The following is a 20,356-nucleotide window of genomic DNA, read 5'->3' on the forward strand; positions in this document are numbered from 1 at the left end:
AATATAAAGTTTGATTAATAATACCAGGCGAATATTAAGTTCAACTTTTCCCCTAAAATTAGTTAAAGTACTTCTAGAATGCAGTTTTTCTGCTTTAAAATAGATTTGATATTCTTATATGACCCATTTAAACTAGTAACTTACAAAATGTGGTGCACAGATTCCCTCTAGTGGTACACAAAAGTATTACTGCACGAGTGCAGTTCAGTTGTATTTCACTCTTCAATCCGCTTATAAGTTCATAATTTAGTATACGTTCTAAGAACACCGATATGAATCATTGCTTCTTGTCATGAAAAATACGTTTACGTCTAGCTCATAAATGTTCGACATCAAACTATTGTATAAATTTATCGATTTTAGAGCAATAATAAGACAGTGACCCCCCCAAAAAATCATGTATTTCTAGTTGTTTAGTGAATTTACTGAAGTCTGTTATTCAATCTATTCAACCATTGTTAAGCACCAGATTGATAACAAATGACCAGTCCTATCAGTATACAGTCAGTCAGTCATTTTGTGATTAAATGTGTGATTCATATAAAAGAACAACATTTGGGTGAGGGAGATTGCCATTTAAATCTTAGCAAGTTTGGTAAATTCATCCACCAGTCTGGCCCCCTAAAATAGTTTTGCTTAACTTGTTTATGGTTGTGTACATCAACAACTTTGTCAGTTTTACAAACATCCACAAATAGCTGGTATGTTTTGTTTTAAACGGGGGTAAACTATAATGGGATGTTTGAGTAACTCACCCATTGGGATTGATGAATGTATTTATCTGAAATGACAATTAAAAAAAAGTCGTCCTTGTAGACGCTTTTATCCGATATGAACAAACTATAATAAATAGTGAAAGCTAACAACTACACGCATCATATACTCCAAATTGTCTGTATAAAGTCAGCCTGAAAGGAATAGTTTATTGGTTGTAACAGCGCACGTTCTGGTATATCTTTTTAATTTTGGACCCAAATTTAGTCTGGTTTTCAACTTTGCGTAAATGTGTATTTTTGTTTCCCCCACTCGTCAAGTCCGAAACATCCGGTTGGCGTTGTCAAAGGCTCATTTGCGCGTTTTTTGGGGGTTGTGGGAGCACACAAAATGAGCTTCTAGACGTGTGTGGCCTCTGGTTTAAAGCACAAAAGCAATCAAAGAGGATCATCACGCACGCCGTCGCTTTTTTTTTGGTATTGCTTTATTGAGAGTTTAGTAGTTTGCCTTTGAAATTCCCATGTGTTGTCACCCCTGCTCCTGGTGGGGGCGAGGGGGAGACTGTGCACCTTTGCGCAGAGAGGCAGCCTTGCTGGGCGCCCGAGAGGCTCCATTGGGTGCACAAAGGCAGCGGCTCGGAGTACAACTTCACTTGGGAGGAGTGAGCCGGCCACGCCGAGCCGAGCCGAGCCAAGCCGAGCAGAGCGAAGAACACAACACAACACGCTCCGGATCCGACACATCGGCGCTCGTACACGGCGGCGGCCCCTCCATCCAGTAAGTAGATCGACGGACGGAGGACGGTAAGCTTTTGTTTGACGGCCCTCGAGCGATGTATGATAGGCTTTCAGCGCCTCCGCTTTCTGAGCGTGCTTGCTTTTGCAGAAAATGGCGTCATGGCCCCTCTTGTTTGTGGCCGGCCGCTTGGCCGACCGACCGGCCGGTTGCGGTGAGCACGCTTCTTCCAGGAGGCTCCATCCGGGCAAGCTCGTGTTAAGCCCCGCGGTGTGGCCATGCGGCCTCGGCGCGTTGTTTTTTTAACGCCACGTCGGCGCTCGAAGCGATGGCTCGTCGACGCTTTCGTGCGGCGAGGTGGCGGACGCGCAAAGATGGAAGGGGTCACGCTGGCGCTTGTGCGCCGAGCTGAGCCAAGCCCAGTCGGGCTTCCCCTGCCGCCCGGAGCTTTTGGCGCACATTAGCACAGCAACCGCCGCCACCACTACCGTCATCGTCGGGCTAACTGAGCCATGAGCGACTAGATGAGAGTAGCGAGGCTTTCCTTTCGATGTTTTGATCGTGCTTTCGAGCGGCCCGAGCTTCTCGTCTTTGGCGCTGCCGTACCGCAAACGGTGCACGACGATGGCGCTTCTAGGCGAGCTAACCCGCCTTCTAGAGCGAGCGCCATGATCGCGTGCAAAAAAGGACACACACACTTCGATTCGAGACAGCCAGGCTCCGTTGGGATCAACATTTAAGGCGGGCCGATGCTAATCGAGACACGGATGGCATCGGTTGCTTCTTTACGCAAATAGTCAAGCGGTGGTAGTTTGCGCGAAAAAAAGTGGGGAAGTCCTGTCCTGTCCGCTCGATGCGATGCGCAAGCGCCGCCACGGCCGGCGCTGCTGCTTTTTGCGCAGCTGGCCCAACCGCCAACCAAGCAAGCACCGGCCAACCTTTTGTAAATACTTAGGCGCGCTCACATACACACACAAAAAGGGAGCACAATAGTCACCGCGCCGGCCCCCTTTATGGCTCGTCAATGCGCTCCCAAGTCCCACTCGGGCCGCCCCCCCCCCCCCCCCCCCACACACACACACATCCCCTCCGCTGCCGTCCCCCCCATCATTCACCAACCCACCCACCTACCCACCCACTCTTGCCGGGGAGTGAACGCGTCCGAGCGGCCACCACCGAGGCGAGGCCACGCCACTCCGCCTACTTTGAATCCTTCCACAACGCCGGCGTAAAGACGACATTTTCATCATCGCGATTATTATACGACTCTTTCCAGCTAAAAGACGTTTGAGACAACAACTAAAATTTAAACTAGAGCGATATTCGCCTTGTGAAACGTTGCCCCAGTGCGTGTGCGATCTTCTTTTCCCCAAAAGCAACCAGCAATAAATAGTACACTTCCATTCCGGAGGCGGTGTCAAGCCGGAAAGAGCGCTTCGAATCCGGGCTCTTTTAACGAGTTCAAGTGAGCTACCCCAACGATGACAGCAGCCCAAATCGAGCGTAGATACGCTTTTGACTTTGTTTTTAAAGCTTATAATTCAATAATGTTACACATTTCAAACAGACAGCAATAGCAATGAATGAAACAAATCCATCTTAAAGGGGCGTGATGGTCATGCGCATGCTCGGTGGGGTTTAGGAACTTGGACGTCTATGGCTCCGCGCAGTGGAAAGTCAAAAGTACTCCAACTGGCCTCTAGTTGACTTGTTTTTATCTTCCAACAAAATCAAAACAAACTAAAAAAACAGTTTAAATCTACAAAACGCCTCGATTCAACGTGTCTTACCTTGAAATGCTGTCATTAAAAAAAAACATTTATATCATAAACTGCTTTGTTGTTGCAGTCTGGCGTTAAAGGTGGAATCTTCTCACCATGGTGAAGACCAAGTCATCCGGGAGGAAAAGCTCCCTCTCAATCCGCCAAGAGGTATGGCTAATGGAACAAAATGATTGGGATACCCACACTTCAAATCCCGGGTGTCGTTAAGGCTCAATTTCTGCTTTTCCCGCAGCCAGCGCCGCCGGTGGAACATCCAGAGCCGGCTCGTAGTACTCCCGATCCCATCGAGGCGCCGGCCAGCCCCCCCACATCATGCCCAGTGGACGCCCAGGCAAAGGGCGACTGCTCTACCCAGTCCAAACCACTGTGGAAGCCCATCCCTCCTCTTTTGCCAGAGCTGGACAAAGGGGCCACCACCACCACCACCATCCCCGACACCCGAGATCAAAGTTGTCAGACGGACAAGTCTGACGAGAGCCCTCATCACCCAGGTAATGTCACCTGTTAAAAAAAATGGGCATCTTTTACAATTCAAATATTATTTTTTTTACCATTGAAGGTCATTGCATTGAACCTGGAGACCCCCCTGTGCTGCAACAGCCCCTGCATACGTCAAAATCTGGAATCCACCAGATCATCGATTGCTTCCGTTCAGGTTTGGAATTTTGTCCTCATTTTGAAACTAGCACGTTTAGCACATATTCTATCAAAAAATAGTCAAGTAGCATAAATGGAGCTTTCGGTTTTTCTTGGCTTTCACACACACTTTATTCTGCAAAGTTAGTTTCACTAGTGTAAATATGTGTATCTATATAGATTCGTACTGTATATGTATTTCTTTGCAATATACTTGAAGATTTTTTGTTTGTTTGTGGCCCTTAACTCACAGTTATGCACATCGCACGGGACATTTTTAGAAGATGCTTTCCATTGCTTATAGCATGTATCAAAGTGGCGGCCCGGGGGCCAAATCTGGCTCGCCACATCATTGTGTGGCCCGGGAAAGTAAAACATGAGGGCTGACTTTCTGTTCTAGGATCAAATTAAAATGATCAATATAGATGTATATTAAATTAACTGATATTCCCCCTTTTAAATCTTTAATTGTCATGTTTTAATCATTTTTTTCTGTTTTTTGTTCAAAAATCATTTTGTAAAATCTAAAAATATATATAAAAAAGCTCAAATAAACATTGATTTAGATCTATAAAACGGAATATTGAGGACTTTTAATCAAGTTCTTTTAATCCATTTATAAAAACAAAAATCTAAGTTTTATATCTAAAATGGTCTGGCCCACGTGAAACCAAGTTAACGTTAAAGCGGCCTGCGAACCAACCCGAGTCTGACACCCTTGGCCTATACATTGACCGGTGCTATTTTTGATTTTTTTTTGTGTTGCTCACAGGCACCAGCCAACTGAGGCACATGTTACTGAGAGAAGTGGACACCATCTTTGAGTGCAAGGTATGTCGAAGTCTGTTCCGAGGCCTGCCCAACCTCATCACGCACAAGGAGTACTACTGCCTGTCCAGGCTGCCCGAGTACGACGGTGAGAATACACGCTAACCGCATCTGTCGTTTCCACGCCGTGACGCCATTGTACACAAAGGTTGACCCCCCCCCCCTTCCGCATACTTTTGTCATCTCCAGGCGATGACCGACAACAGTGCGTCGCTCTGCAGGATTTGACCGACATCATCTACCAAAGAGCGGAGCGATCCGACTACGTCATGCGACTGGAACCCATCCAGACCAGCAGCAAAGCCGTCTACCAGTTCCTCTCCACGGAGGAAGAAACGGCCGCTCGCTATCCGTCGAGAGCGCCCAGGTATTACCGGAGTGTTCGGGACCGTCAGCGCCGCCGTTAATTAAACCTGACTGGGAAATGCTTACTTGTAGCGCCAGGCAGAGCCCGGTCACGTGGGAAGGCGATTCGGGGGAGGCGGAAAATGAGCAGAACGGCCAAACCCGAAGTTGTGCTAGCCCGACGCATAGCCAACATAGCCAGAAGAAGTGGGATGAGGACGGGGCTAAAGAAGTGGCACCGCAACCGGAGGAAGAGGGCTCTACCAGCGGGGTAAGCACTTTTTCCTTCAGTATTACCATATTTTGCTGTTTAATATATCCCCCATTTAATATGCCGGGGTATATTGAACGGCAAGGGTATATTAAAGGGAAGGTACGATCCACTACGCACCCTTTATGCCGTGACGGGGTACATCAATGTTTTGCAGCCTAAAACTACTTACTGCTCAGGTTAAAACTACTTACTGCTAACCAAAGTCTGACTTGGAATTTGAATGAACTTAAGTAACTATAATTATGACCCCAGCAACAACATACAAATCTAAAAAAACAATGTGTTTTCTAGCTTTTTTCAAATATTTTTAGATTTTACAAAATGATTCTTGAACCAAAAACACAGAAAAAATGATTAAAAAGTGCCATTTTTAATTTAAAAGGGGAAACAATCAGGAAATATAATATACATCTATAATCTTCATTTTAATTTGATCCTAAAACACAAAGTCGGCACTCATGATTTACTTTCCCGGGCCACACAAAATGATGCGGCGGGCCAGATTTAGCCCCTAAGCCACCACTTTAACACATGCCCTAAAGCCAATGTATTTCTCCACGCTAGATCTTCACTTAAACATGGACTATTTTGACCCCCGTCCAGGTGGACGACGTAACCATCTCATGCTGTCTATGCGGGCAAGATTTCAACTCGCGCCGCAGCATCCGCCGCCATTGCCGCAAAATGCACAAGAGCAAACTGGAGGAGCTTCGCAAATTCACGGAGACGCGCACGGTTCCGACCAGCCTGCTCTCCATGGTCAAAGGTCGGCCGCAGTCTTTAAGCACCCCCCCTGGAAAGTCTTGCCCCGTCTGCCTCAAAGTTTTCGCCACCAAAACCAACGTTCGCCGGCACTTTGACGAGGTGCACCGCGGCCTCAGGAGGGACGCCATCACCCCGGCCATCGCCTCACGGCCCGGACAGCCCCTCTCCCTGGACGCGGCAGCTTCCGGGAAGGGCGCCTCGCCGCCTCGGAGCTCCAATTCCAAGCCCCCAACCGTCCAGGCCAAGCCGGCGCTCCCGAGCCAGAACCGGGCCAAACCGGCGGCGACTCCGACGGCGAGCTCCGCCGACGTGGCGAGCCGGGCGCCCAGCCGCTGCACTCTGTGCAAAAGAAACTACAGTTCGCAGGTGAGCCCTGTCATTTGGCATGTTTTCATCTCATTTTCTCCATATAATATAATAAATATGAAAAAAACATTGAAAACATGTTGTCCAACATTAAGACCGTCATTAGCAAAAAACTAGTTAGGGTTGCCAAAATAAATATTTGGTCCCCATCAGTAAAATTATACTACAGAAAGTCAAATGTGATGAATTGATCTCTCTTGTTTGTTATTTTGAGCAATTTTTTTTCATATATAAATATATAGTGCACGGGTGTCAAAGTCGTGGCCCGCGGGCCAAATCTGGTCTGCCGCATCATTTTGTGTGGCCCGGGAAAGTTAATCATGAGTGCCGACTTTCTGTTTTAGGATCAAATTAAAATGAAGAGTATAGATGTATATTCAATTTCCTGATTTTCCCAGTTTTAAATCTAAAATATTTTTTTAATCAATTTTTTCTGTGTTTTTAGTTCAAAAATCATTTTTTAAATCTAAAATTATATCAAAAAAGCTAAAATAAACAATGTTTTAGATCTATAAAAACTGAATATTCAGGGCTTTTAATCCAGTTGTTTCAATCCATTTATACAAAAAACTCTAAATATTATATCTAAAATGGTCCAGCCCGCATAAAATCAAGTTGACGTTAAAGCGTCCCGCGAACCAACCCGAGTCTGACACCCTTGATATAGTGCATGTATTCTTTTGTAAAATATTTGTTATCATTATACATTGTTTGTAGCCATTATTTATTTCACTAATATACACCTAGTATTTTTTTTTTACCCGTTTCCAACCTCTTTATATGGATTTTATCACATGTTCATATCTTGGTCACCTTTAGTCATCATCCTATTTTAACCCATTGCATCTCTTTCAGCTCATGTTGAAGAGACACATGCGCATCGTTCACAAAATCTACAGCATGAAAAGCCACCGATCGGCGACATCATCTGGCCCCACCACAACGCCGACGAGCGGCGGCGGCCGAGCGCCACCAAAAAACAACATCCAAGTCAAAGAGGAAGCCTCAGAAGACGAGCCGGCGGAAGACGCTGCTGACCTCAGCCCGCCTGCATCTCCAGCTCGCAGTGCCTCATCCGACAAAAGCGATGCCGGCTCCCTCAAGGTGAAGGAAGAAGACGGTCCATGGAATCCCAAGGCAAAGACCACCACGACAACAGTGGCGGGCGGCACGGTGAAAAGCAAACTGTCGGTGGGCTTCGACTTTAAGCAACTCTTCTGCAAGCTGTGCAAACGCCAATTCAGCTCGCGTCAAAACCTGTCCAAGCACATCGAGCTGCACATGGATGGCAACGACATCTTCATCAAGTTCTACCGCTGCCCGCTCTGCCGCTACGAGTCACGCCGTAAGCGGGACGTGCTGCGCCACGTGACGGTGGTTCACAAAAAGTCCTCGCCCTACTTGGCCAAGATCATGCCTAAATTGGAAAGCCGCTCCATCAAGCGTCTAGCCGAGGCTGTCCTTAACAACTCCAACCCCAAGAGGGCTCGCGTCGACGACAAGGGGGAAGTCAACGGGCGCCCTTCCGCCATGGCCGCGTCCTCCCCTTGCCCGTCGCCTCCCGTCACCCGTAAACACGACACCGCCGCTACCATTGCATCCTCCTCTTCTTCATCGGCTCGGAAAGCCCAAGAGCCGCCCCCATCCCCGACGCCCGCCCCCTCGCCGCCCGTCACGCGGAAGCAAGACCGGCAACTAGCTCAGCGGCCCCGCGCCGTAAGCCCGCCGACGACCCGCCGCGGAGATAAACACTCGCACCAGCGCAGCGGTGTCTCTCAGCCGGACGACAGCCCGTCCGGATCGTCCTCCACTGAAGTCCGGGTGACCAAAAACTTCTCCTTACACGCCTGTGACCAGTGTGGGCGCGCCTTTGCCAAGAAGGTTTGAAACTTTACTACACTATTACTAATTCTCGTACTATTGAAAACTAGGAAGATTTTCAGTCATGGCAAAATTGTGCACTTAATAATGAGAATAATAATAATCGGACATAGGCTTTGTCATCATCATTGACTCAACAAAAGCCTAATTGTCATCATACCCAGAAACTGTATGACGAAATTGGTAGTACTTCTCCATAAGGTGCTTTTTCTCGGCAAAAGACCCGAATAAGTGATAATTTCAGACTCTAATTTGGCATTCTGCTTTTATGGATGCATCTTACTTCACTTACCTCTCACTGTCTTTCACTTACCTTCAGTCAGCCAGTAGGAGGCAGATCACCATATTTCATTTCATATTACCTCACCCCGAAGTTATTACACAGAAGGGATTGTGTGTTTTGCTACCGCAAGTTTAGAGTCCTGATGGATGTGAGAAAAAAAATCGTCCTTAAACCTTCTAACACTAATACCAGTGCGCTCAAATAGAAGCAGATACGTTTACCCCAAAATAATTCAGTCAACTTTTTATTTTCAATTGAATGATGCATAACAAAATAACTAAATACACTGTTCCTCCTACTTTACTGGGGTGAAAAAAATCAGGAAATGTAATATACATCTATACTCTTCATTTTAATTTTCAATCCATGATAGTCGATCAACCAAGCTTCTACATATCTCCCTTATATCCCTCACATGTGGCATCATCTTGCCATAATAAATGACTTTTCCAATTGGAAAAGAACCCAGGCATTTTCTTAATACTTTGTGTTTGTCCCCCGTTTTGCAGTTGTACTTGGAATCTCACAAGCGAAGTCACCGCAACGCAGCGACGGTGGCGGGTAGCAGGAGGAAAGGAGTCAGCACGCGCTCCAAGTCCATGGTGTGGTGAACAACAACAACCAAACCAAACCAAACCACCAAGGCAAGCGTGAGAACTCTCAGGCGTCAGTACTTGTGTCTCAATTCACCTCGCCTGCCCCCTACTTGCTCCATTCATCACGCATAAACTGTGAGTATACTTGAGGTAGTGGCTTGAGAGGTGTGTTTTTTTCTTCTTTTTCTTTCTCCTCATCTCGGGGTTCTGAAACGAAACAGCAGCCGTTTCCTTGCTATACTTAATGGGTGTGTGGCCCTTTAATTACACAAAGGAGAGTTTGTTTAAAAACAAAAAGCCAACCCACTACAAACAAGAAATGGCAATACAGGTAGAACTAACTAACTCATATTTTAAATACTTTTTTTTCTTTCTGATGCGACTAAATCCCCCCAAAAAAGAAGCTGTAGTGCATTGATTTGTCCAGAAGATGCTGCTGTTGCCCCTATAAATAACCTCCCCCCCCTCCCTCAATGAAAACCATGGTTTAAAAAAAATCATAGAATATCAATTACTAGCCCAAGATATATATATATAACGGAATATATTTGTATATATGTATTTCCTTAACTTAAATGGTAAATGAAAGCCACACTGTTTGATAATCAGTTACTTTGAAAGTATACAAAGTATGTGCTACACAGGGTGGCATCAAGGAATAGCAAAAGTACCTAAAAATGTGTTCTCTTTTTATACTTTTGCTTTCAATTTAACTCCATCTCCTTCCTCACTTTTGCACGCATGCTTTTTAAATTTATACCTTCATGAATTTTAATATGAATTATATACCTATCATTGGCTTACTCCTTATTTGAAATGTCGAATTTCTCTGCAACCCTAGTGAGGATGAGCCCAATACAAGACGAGTGGATTAATGTAATCGTACTTTTTAAACTGGATTCTTCTTGAATGAAATATAACAATCTATATGTGTATTGACTTGGAATATTAATGTTGGTTTTAGCTGGTTTGGTAGTCTAAAACACTGGCAAAATATCGACCGAATGTAAATAGAGATAAAACTGCAAAGCCATTAAATAGAACAAATGATGGAAACTATTTTTACATAAGACACAAGCGGTGAAAGGTGAGAAATGTATATGTTATTAATAATATTATCAATTCAAAAGGACAGTATATAGTTCATATTATTAGCTCGAGACAATTTGAGCTTTTTTATTTTGCGAGTGTGATAAGAACAAAAAAAAAACAGGGAGAATTTCCTGTCTTTTGTCAACTTGAGTTAGACACCTTGTGATCTGAATGTAGAATCATAACAAATAAATATTCAAACTTTACGACAAATATTGTGAGACTCTTGTCATGCTCCGATATGAAAAATTGTGCTCACATTTGTCATTTTTATACTTGGCGGACAGATTTCATTTAGCGTATGACATTTTTCTTATTTCAGGCGCTATTTCGGCTTGTTTTTTTGTTTTTTTTTCTTCTCAACAATCAACATCTGGCCGTTTAAATTGGAAGGCCTGATTGGGAATAATCAGGGTTCAGTGTACTTTATGACCAAAGACGTCCAAACCATTTGATTTACATTGCCAATGAGATCAGGGCAATTTTCTTAAGGAAAATGCATTCAATCGTGAACATTGGTGTCAAATATATATGGCCCACGGCAATGTTAACTCTAAGCTACGTGCATGCGCAATTGCGCACTACTTTCGTCTTCTCTGCGCAGCAGCTATCATATGACGCGCAGTAAATAAAATCCCATTTTTTTTTGTTTGTTTTAACACCCCATTCCCCATGATTGTGCTGTTTCCGTGGCAGTATTTCTGTCCACTCTTATGTTTATCGTGTTTTACAGCATGTTTTACATAAAAAAATTAGAGGGAACATTGGCCCATGGTCTACCCAACTTTGTAGTCCATTCACATTGTTGTACTTTATTTTTTTCTACACTAGCACTGAATTTTGTGAGTGCTTTTTGATCGATTTCTTATCCACAGCCATATTGCTTCCATCATTGGAAGCCAGTAAGGAACACTAATATACCCCAAAACCTATGGAAATGGTCAAATACTGAACAGAAAGTGACCAACACAGCAGAAGTCACCTGGAATTCGCCCAAATCAAAAGGAAGTTCTCCAAAATATTCAGAAAGTTACCTGTAAGTACTCTAAATTGACAAGGATGTGCTCCTAAATATTCAGAAAGTGACCTGTAAGTACCCTAAAATGACAAGGATGTGACTGAAAATGAACGATAGAGGTATTGTACTGCAATGACACCATCCAGCCTATAGATGTCGCCATGACTCCACGCTCTTTCCATTCTACGCTGCGGTAAATTCCAACCATTAAATTTGGACAGGTTCCCCTCCATTCTAGTAAGATGGGGTGTGGTGGGGGGCTGATCAAAATTGTTATTACATCGCAAATAGAATGCGCTTCATTTCTTCTCATTCTACTCCTTAATCCGTGACTTGTATGCCTTTTCCTCCCCTAAAGTCAGCATTGTTGATGGCAATCAAGCGTTGAAGTCAAGCAGACGCAAATGTGCAGCGATCGATTTGACCAATTTTAACAAGACTCATTGACACACCATTTTGGGTCAATTTAATGACTTTTTTTTTTTAAAGAAAACAGCTGGATTTTGATGAGTATTAACTTGGTGGATGTTGGTGTGACGCAAAGAAAAAGGCGACGATCACTGATGCACGATGGGTTACAAATGCAGGTGTTTTCTGATTTGGACGCGTCGTGACGTAAGGCGGACCCACCTCCCTTTCTCTCCCTCTCTCACCCCCTCCCTCCCCCATCCATCCATCCCTCCCCTCCCATCCCCTCTCACGCGCTTTCTCCCTTTTCGGGTGCGCTTGATTGAAGCAGCTGCGCCTTCCACGTACGGAAGCAGCGTTGTTTGGGTCCATTTTGCACGTGTAAACAAGCCTGGAGACTTTTAAACGACGTTTTACATCACTTTTGTTATCTTGATCTGCAGCTTTTTTTCCCCCAACGTTGCATTTTGCACGTTTTTTTTTTTGCAAAGGAATATTTCACTCCTTTTTTGTTTCTTTTCTTTGCAAACGGACTCGTGCTCAAGTCGCCACCCCGGGAAACAGGCGCACCTAATCCACCACTTTAAAGACTTAAAGGTATTTTTCCTTCCTTATGTTTTCTTCATGCGCATTCCATCAGTAAGGATTTTGCATCCTTTTCCATCTTGCAGATGTAAAAGCCACTAAAAACGCGTTCTTTTCAAAGGGTTATTGCAGTGGTGTTTCCTCATCTTTTACAGCAGATGGCCCTTTCTTATTTAATGAGACCGTAAATAACATGTTTCACATTATGAGCAAACAGGTTTCATTTTTCATCATATTTGTCTGATGCTGAAACTGTTTTTTTTTTGTCATTTCTTTTACTGTCTTGTGGGGGCTTAAGGCAAACTAGTCGTTATCCAAATCACCCAAATTTGTCCCATTCGTTAGCCACTGTTTTTTTACTTCACTAAGATTCATCCTCACGGGCGTGACTCCCCACCTTATCGTCTTTTTTTCCTTTCCTGATACTGATTACGATGCCACTGCGACTATAGTGGGAGTATTTGATGCTCACTGTCGTCTGCGACGTGCGATGCTGCGAAATTTTCCTCACCGCTGTGCAACATGTGAATTGAAACTAGATGAGAATGGCTTGGAATCCAAAACGAATAAGTTGATTGGCAACTGTGAAGAGCGCCGGATGGCAAATCTGAAGGCTGATATGGATCATAATGCATGTCATTGACGTCCAATGTGCTTTGATTGTGGCCCAACATGTTATTTTGTGTAGTTTGAATGTGTGCGTGACCGGATCTTTGGTCGCCGGTCTATTGGTCGCCGGTCTATTGGTCGCCGGTCTATTTGTCGCCGGTCTATTTGTCGCCGGTCTATTTGTCGCCGGTCTTTTGGTCCCTTTTGGTCGCCAGTCAAATGTACTTCGATATTAAACATTACTTGGATATTAATCAGTACTTAGATATTAAACTTTTTATCTTAGATATTACATTCTTTATCTTAGATATTACACGAAAGACAGGCGGCCAAAAGACAGGCGACCAACAGACAGGCGACCAACAGACAGGCGACCAACAGACAGGCGACCAACAGACAGGCGACCAACAGACAGGCGACCAAAAGACAGGCCGCCAAAAGACTGGCCACCAAAAGACAGGCGGCCAAAAGACAGGCGGCCAAAAGACAGGCGACCAAAAGACAGGCGACCAAAAGACAGGCGACCAAAAGACAGGCGACCAAAAGACAGGCGACCAAAAGACAGGCCACCAAAAGACCGGCCACCAAAAGACCGGCCACCAAAAGACCAGCCACCAAAAGACCGGCCACCAAAAGACCGGCCACCAAAAGACCGGCCACCAAAAGACAGGCCACCAAAAGACAGGCCACCAAAAGACAGGCCACCAAAAGACAGGCCACCAAAAGACAGGCCACCAAAAGACAGGCCACCAAAAGACAGGCCACCAAAAGACAGGCCACCAAAAGACTGGCCACCAAAAGACTGGCCACCAAAAGACTGGCCACCAAAAGACTGGCGACCAAAAGACTGGCCACCAAAAGACAGGCCACCAAAAGACAGGCCACCAAAAGACTGGCCACCAAAAGACTGGCCACCAAAAGACTGGCCACCAAAAGACTGGCCACCAAAAGACTGGCCACCAAAAGACTGGCCACCCAAAGACTGGCCACCCAAAGACTGGCCACCAAAAGACTGGCCACCAAAAGACAGGCCACCAAAAGACAGGCCACCAAAAGACAGGCCACCAAAAGACAGGCCACCAAAAGACTGGCCACCAAAAGACTGGCCACCAAAAGACTGGCCACCAAAAGACTGGCCACCAAAAGACTGGCGACCAAAAGACTGGCCACCAAAAGACAGGCCACCAAAAGACTGGCCACCAAAAGACTGGCCACCAAAAGACTGGCCACCAAAAGACTGGCCACCAAAAGACTGGCCACCCAAAGACTGGCCACCCAAAGACTGGCCACCCAAAGACTGGCCACCAAAAGACAGGCCACCAAAAGACAGGCCACCAAAAGACAGGCCACCAAAAGACAGGCCACCAAAAGACAGGCCACCAAAAGACAGGCCACCAAAAGACAGGCCACCAAAAGACTGGCCACCAAAAGACTGGCCACCAAAAGACTGGCCACCAAAAGACTGGCCACCAAAAGACTGGCCACCAAAAGACTGGCCACCAAAAGACTGGCCACCAAAAGACTGGCGACCAAACCGCCGATCACCAAATGTGTGCAGTGTTGCAGTTGCATTTTATCCAGCAAATCATATAGTTGATACTGAGAAAAACTATACTTGGAAAGGTGATAAGATAAAAATCCAACCTGCGATTGTACTGAGATTAAGGATGGGGGGGTTGGGGTTGCTTGTCACTTCCCGAAAAGAGCAGTGAGCTCCCCCCGGAGACAAGTGGAGGTCTGCATGAGAGTGATGGAGCGATGATGGTGACGAGGAGGCGGAGGCATGGACGCACCCAAGGGGGGGCGTTGAGCTGAAAATGAGATGTGAGGCGGATGCGGCAGCGTCCAAGACGGAGAATAAATGGGGACAAGGTAGAGCGAAACGGCCAGGGAGACAAACTCAGCGCTGCTGGTCCGATGAAGAGGAACGATGATTCAGTGACGCGCTCTCTCGCTCGCTCGCTCGTTCGCTCCGAATGAAAGCGCCTTTGGTTTAAAGCTACATCCAAATAAATTGGATGGTGGACTCAAGGGAACATTTTTTTTTTGTTCCTTCAAAACAATTCTCAAATCTCTTGTTTTTAACTAAAACAAAAAGAATCTTAGTTTCCTCAATCCGTTGTTAACTTTTTGGAAAATAAAAAAAAATACTGTTCATGCTAAGTGGCGTAATGGGGTTTGGTTTACACTGTTAAATAAATCGTTAGTTATAATGTTAACTAAAAATCGGATAAAAATGTGATTAAATTTTTTTGAAAAACTAGATTGTTTTTGTATGTGCTCAAACATACATATACCATTATGTTTTTATTATTTTTTTAAATGTGTACTGTTTTTTTGTAGTATTTTCGTTTCTCAGTGGTTGGCCCGTCTGCCTCACAGTTCTGAGATCGAGTGTTCGAACCCCATGCTGGCTTCCAATGTGGACTTTGCGTGCTCACTCCATGCCTGCGTTGATATTTTTCCCCCCGAGGTACTCCGGTTTCTACCCACATCCTAAAAACATACATGTTTGCCCAAACACTTCAAATTGTCTTGGCATTGACTCCAGCACCCCCACTACCCTTGTGAAGATAACCTGCTCAAATGATGAATAACAGACTTCTAATTCTCCTGAATTAGAAGGATTTGTGACCTGTTTCATCAATTCATTCATTCTCTCAACCATTTCTCCTCACCAGCATCGCAAGGGTGCTGGAGCCACTGGCGTAAACGGCACCATCATGGGGAATGGGGTGAAAAAACAAAACAAAAACAAAAAAGTTTGCATTTTATTTACTGCGCGCCACATGATTGCTGCTGCGCAGAGAAGACGAGAGTAGTGCGCAATTGCACACGCGCGCAGCTTAGAGGCAACATTGTATAAGAGTGGTTCACCCACCTGACTTGAATGCAGGCAGGCGCGGGCTCGATTCCCCCTAGTGGCTGGCTGTACGATTGACGCACGTCAACGCGGTGACTTTTATTCCCGCCCGTGCCGAGAAGGCCAGCGTCAGATGCTCAGATACTTGACCTCCCGAGCGGGAAAATGTCGAGTAAACAATATCTGGCTTAGGCTAAAAGTCACCACGGCAGATAACCAACGTCTTCTTTTTTTTCATCATGGCTCCCCGCCTTGCATTGCGTTTCTACTGTAGTGGCTTTGACCTAATTCCATTCGCAAAAAAGGCGAGCCGCTGATGAATTAATTGGGACACAATTGAATTAGAGATGGATCCACAAAAAAGGCCAGCTAGCGAGAGATATTCACGCCGCCAGTGCAGTCGTAAACCTATTAGAGGTTTTCCCAATGAATTTGGACAGGATTTTGCTTTTTTTACTCGCTTTTTTTGGACTCCCACATTGGCTGGCCCTGAAGACTCTTAAAATCTCATATAACACCATTTATTTTTTTTGTAAATGGCCATATGTGAGAGAAAATTACTTTTTAAGTTTCTTTTTGGGGAAGCTGAAAATAGTCTGCTTAGCAGTGGTGATGATGTCTTCAGTTGGTTATTTTATTTATTTCATATTGCACCGCAACTTTTGGTTTGAAGGTCAACTTATAAAAAATACATAAAGATGCCTGTCCACATTTTTGCAGGTTTTATACTTTACTTTTCATAGTGTAAGGAGGGAGTTATATTTATGAGACAACAGAAGAAGAAAAATGGTTTTAAAAATCATCATATCTCATATTTTCTTATAAAAAGGGTGTCAGACTCGGGTTTGTTCGTGGGCTGCGTTAACGTCAACTTGATTTGATGTTTGGGCCGGACCATTTTACATATAATATTTAGATTTTTTTTCTTTTTTTATAAATGGATTAAATGAAGCCTTGAATATTCAGTTTTTTATAGATCTAAAACATTTTTTTTAGCTTTTTTTCTTAGTAAAGGGAAATCTCTTAATCATTATGTTCCATATTAAAGTGGAAATTGGAAAATATTTTTATATATTTGGGGATTTTACAAAATGATTTTTGAACTAAAAACTGAAAAAAATGATTAATTTCAATTCATTGGTTTAAAAGGGTAAAATCAGTAAATATAAAATACCTCTATAATCTTCATTTTAATCTGATCCTAAAACAGAAAGTCGGCACACATGATTTACTTTCCCAGGCCACACAAAATGATGTAGCGGGCCAGACTTTGCCCCCGGGCCCCCACTTTGACACCAGTGTCTTATAAAGTAAGGTACCAGTTACTTTCATATTTGAATAATGAAGAAATTCATTAATTTGAAGTTGAAAGTTTCAAATTTGAAAGAAAAAAAAACCCATCTCCGACTGATATATGTATATATATATTTTTTATTTTTTTAATGGTCCTAACAATATCACCCAGCACTAAGCCTAAAGGCGGTGCATTTTCTTTGCTGTCCTCCCAGAATCCTTTTGACCATTATTTTTATGCCGTCTGCCCCAGCTGTCTGGAGCACAATATTCAAGCTGGTCTCTTTCTTCCATCAGGCTTGACTGAACATGTGACCAGCGGTCGGACTCCCCAAAGACAATCTGGGATGCCCAGTCAAGCCCAATCCCTTCTAGATGCGCGGCTTTTGGAATATGACTCTCTGGTGGGGCTGGGCTAGCTTCACCCTTTGGCTCCTCTCCCCTTCCCTCATCCAGCTTTAGAAGCCCCCCCCCCACCCCTCATTTTCTGAGTCCTTCACCCCGCCGACCATGACGGAACCGCAGCAGTGGAACCCTCGGCCCCAGTCTAACCACGTTGCCGTCCTCCTCCTGGCGACCTCCTGCGCGTATCTACTTCCGACGGCGCGGCCACAACGACTACCCGTGGACCCTCAAGCCGCGCCGGAGTACGCCCACTCCATCCGGCTGGACGGCGACATCGTCCTGGGCGGTTTGTTTCCCGTGCACGCGCGGGGGGATCGAGGTACACCCTGCGGGGATCTCAAAAAGGAGAAGGGTATCCACCGTCTGGAGGCCATGATGTTCGCCATCGACCTGATTAATAAAGACCCCGAGCTGCTGCCTAACATCACCTTAGGGGCGCGGATCTTGGATACCTGCTCCAGGGATACTTACGCCCTGGAGCAGTCGCTGACCTTCGTACAGGCGCTCATCGAGAGGGACGGCTCCGACGTACGCTGCGCCAACGGAGACCCGCCCATCTTTACCAAGCCAGATAAAATCGTGGGCGTGATCGGAGCGGCGGCCAGCTCTGTCTCCATCATGGTGGCCAATATCCTACGCCTCTTTAAGGTAGGACCAGATTTATTTACATTTTTTGAAAGGATTAAGATGATAGGTTCAATCCAGTCTTTGCGTTAGTCGTCATCAACTGTTCGGAAAGTGCCATTTTAGACAAATCTAGACCGAGTCGTACTCCTGCTTATATACTCATAGGAACTCTGGAATTGTAATATATAAGTAGAATGAGTTTTTTTTTACTATGTAATGCACAAACAACAACAACAAACGGATTATAAAAACAATCAATACATAAGAAATAAATAAAGTAGTCCAGGATGAGTTCCATGTTAATGTTGAAAGCGCACCACTCGCTGAGTTTATGAACTCAACAACAAACAAACACTTAATGAATCAATATATAGTCATGATAAATTAATCATCAATACATAGTAATAGATAAATAAGTGGTCAACATAATATATAAGTAGTAGTCTTGATGAGGTCCTAAGTGCAGAACTCCAGTTGAGTATGGTGAAGAAACTATCTTTGAGTCTGTTGATCTTGGCTGTTATGGCTCTGTAGCGCCTTCCAGAGGGCAGCAGGTTAAAGTGTTGGAACCTGGGATGTATTGTCTTTTAATATGATTATCTCTGCCCTTCTAAGGAACCGGAATTTGTACATACTGGACAAGTAGATAGGGGGCAGTTGATGGTTGATGTTTAGAATGGAGGAGCGCCGGGTCGCTGCTCATTGGTCGCCGCGTTTTTCGCAACTCTTTGGTGAAGATTTGCATGTTAAACACGAGCGACGACGTGGCGCTTTTTAAGCCGGGATCTGTCGCAATGAGCAATCGGAGACCAGTCTGCGTTGCCTGCCGCTCATTTGTCTAATAGGATTTCCGCGTTCCTCGTTTGCCAGCATCGGTACGACGGCGAGAAGCCCCTGGTGTCGGGGTTACGCGTTTGTGACGCGGTGGCGTTTGCGTGGGCGTCTCAATGATTGCATCAAATGCACGGCCTGGGGCGTTTTGTATTGTACACAACAAAAATCTATCACTCTTTTTTAAGCTTTAGCCCGTGAATAGATGGCAGTCTGAAAATAGTACTCTACATATATGTAGGACAGGGCGCGCTGAGCTAAAACATATGTTTTCGGATTCAAAATGTGCTAATCTGAAGGCGCCAGTCGTATCTTGACGCCCACTCGGCCCGAGGGGCCCAAAAAACCCAGATTTGTTCAAAAACGAAAACCCTTCAGACAACAGATTGTCATACAAAAACTAGCAAGTAAGGAAGATATTTTGCAGTACCTCGTCGTTCTCTTTCGATGGGGAACTGTCTTTTTTTTTTCTGGCTTCCAGGAACAGCTTGGAAACGACTAGTAATGTCTTTGGAATTTGCCGAGACGCTCTTTTGATAGCATCTGTGTTGGCGATCAGCCCGCAATGTCGATTTGTCTCATAAACGCGATCGGGGGTTTCTTCTTTAAGCTTCTTGGATGGCAAGAACTGCGAAAGTTTCTTATTCCTTGTCAGGGAATTAAGTTCATTCTATCAGTGTACAGTGGGGATGCTATCTAGGATGGGTTTTTTTTAAGGGGGGGGGGGTGTTTCCTCTTTTGAGGATTATCCTTATCAGCGGGTGCTCGGTAGAAGCGTGCAATGTAAAGTCAGCGGAGATGACACAAGAAGTATTAAGATGAAAAGTTAATAATCCTGAAGGGAAAGCTAGGAAAGTCTTGCTTTTTTGCTTGGGAAACTTGTACAGTTACAAGAGATGGATGTGTACAAATGCGTGTTTTGAAAGGGATTTCTTTTTCCATGTTAATTGAAGCCCTTTTTTTGACCTCCGTTTGTAGTGTGATTGTTTATTTCTCAAGCATTTCATGGAGGAGTTCGGTTGGAAGCCAAAAGTCTTTCCCACGGCCTTGTACGCCCGCCATGTCATCTTGACGCCGATCTTTCCGATTGTTTCCATTTATCAGCCTTCCGCTCACCTCGCCATTGGTTGGGGGAATTGAACGGCGCGCTTCGAGGCTTTCAGACGCATCCGTATCACCAACAGGCGCTCAAAATCAATAGGAAATCATCCAAAATATACTAGAAGTCATCTATAAGTACAGACGCTTCTCTACTTATGAACGAGTTAGATTCCGAGCGCTTGTTCATAAGTTGAAATTGTTCAAAGTGAATTTGATTCAGTGCTATATTTTGTATTATAATTTAAGTTTAATGCCTATATAACTATATTGAAGGTTTATATAAGTGCATTTGTATGTTTAGGGCTTGTAGAAGTAAC

General features: G+C 44.7%; 2 protein-coding genes across 4 annotated transcripts in view; both read left to right on the forward strand.

Annotated features, from left to right (window-relative positions):
* Positions 1-1,023: 1,023 nt before the first annotated feature.
* znf800b (zinc finger protein 800b) lies at positions 1,024-10,512 on the forward strand. Of its 2 annotated transcripts, none has more exons than XM_077709299.1 (10): positions 1,024-1,517; positions 3,298-3,380; positions 3,466-3,724; positions 3,793-3,888; positions 4,642-4,785; positions 4,887-5,064; positions 5,136-5,313; positions 5,920-6,447; positions 7,303-8,328; positions 9,121-10,512. In XM_077709299.1, the coding sequence occupies exons 2-10, from the start codon at positions 3,327-3,329 to the stop codon at positions 9,220-9,222; spliced, it is 2,565 nt and encodes an 854-aa protein (XP_077565425.1). In that variant the 5' UTR covers positions 1,024-1,517; positions 3,298-3,326; the 3' UTR covers positions 9,223-10,512. The 2 variants fall into 2 exon arrangements, with proteins under 2 accessions (XP_077565425.1, XP_077565424.1); XM_077709298.1 differs by having other exon boundaries at positions 1,024-1,491.
* Positions 10,513-11,995: 1,483 nt separating this feature from the next.
* grm8a (glutamate receptor, metabotropic 8a) overlaps positions 11,996-20,356 on the forward strand; it is a 137,080-nt gene continuing 128,719 nt past the window's right edge. Inside the window, exons 1-2 of one of the 2 annotated variants that reach the window (XM_077709296.1) lie at positions 11,996-12,322; positions 17,373-18,128. In XM_077709296.1, coding sequence (XP_077565422.1) covers positions 17,586-18,128 — 543 coding nt within the window. In that variant the 5' untranslated portion in view covers positions 11,996-12,322; positions 17,373-17,585. The remainder of the gene's footprint in view (positions 12,323-17,372; positions 18,129-20,356) is intronic. The other variant, XM_077709297.1, reaches the window with a different exon arrangement.

Source organism: Stigmatopora nigra, chromosome 23, assembly GCF_051989575.1.
Source record: "Stigmatopora nigra isolate UIUO_SnigA chromosome 23, RoL_Snig_1.1, whole genome shotgun sequence".
NCBI classification, from domain to species: Eukaryota; Metazoa; Chordata; class Actinopteri; order Syngnathiformes; family Syngnathidae; genus Stigmatopora; species Stigmatopora nigra.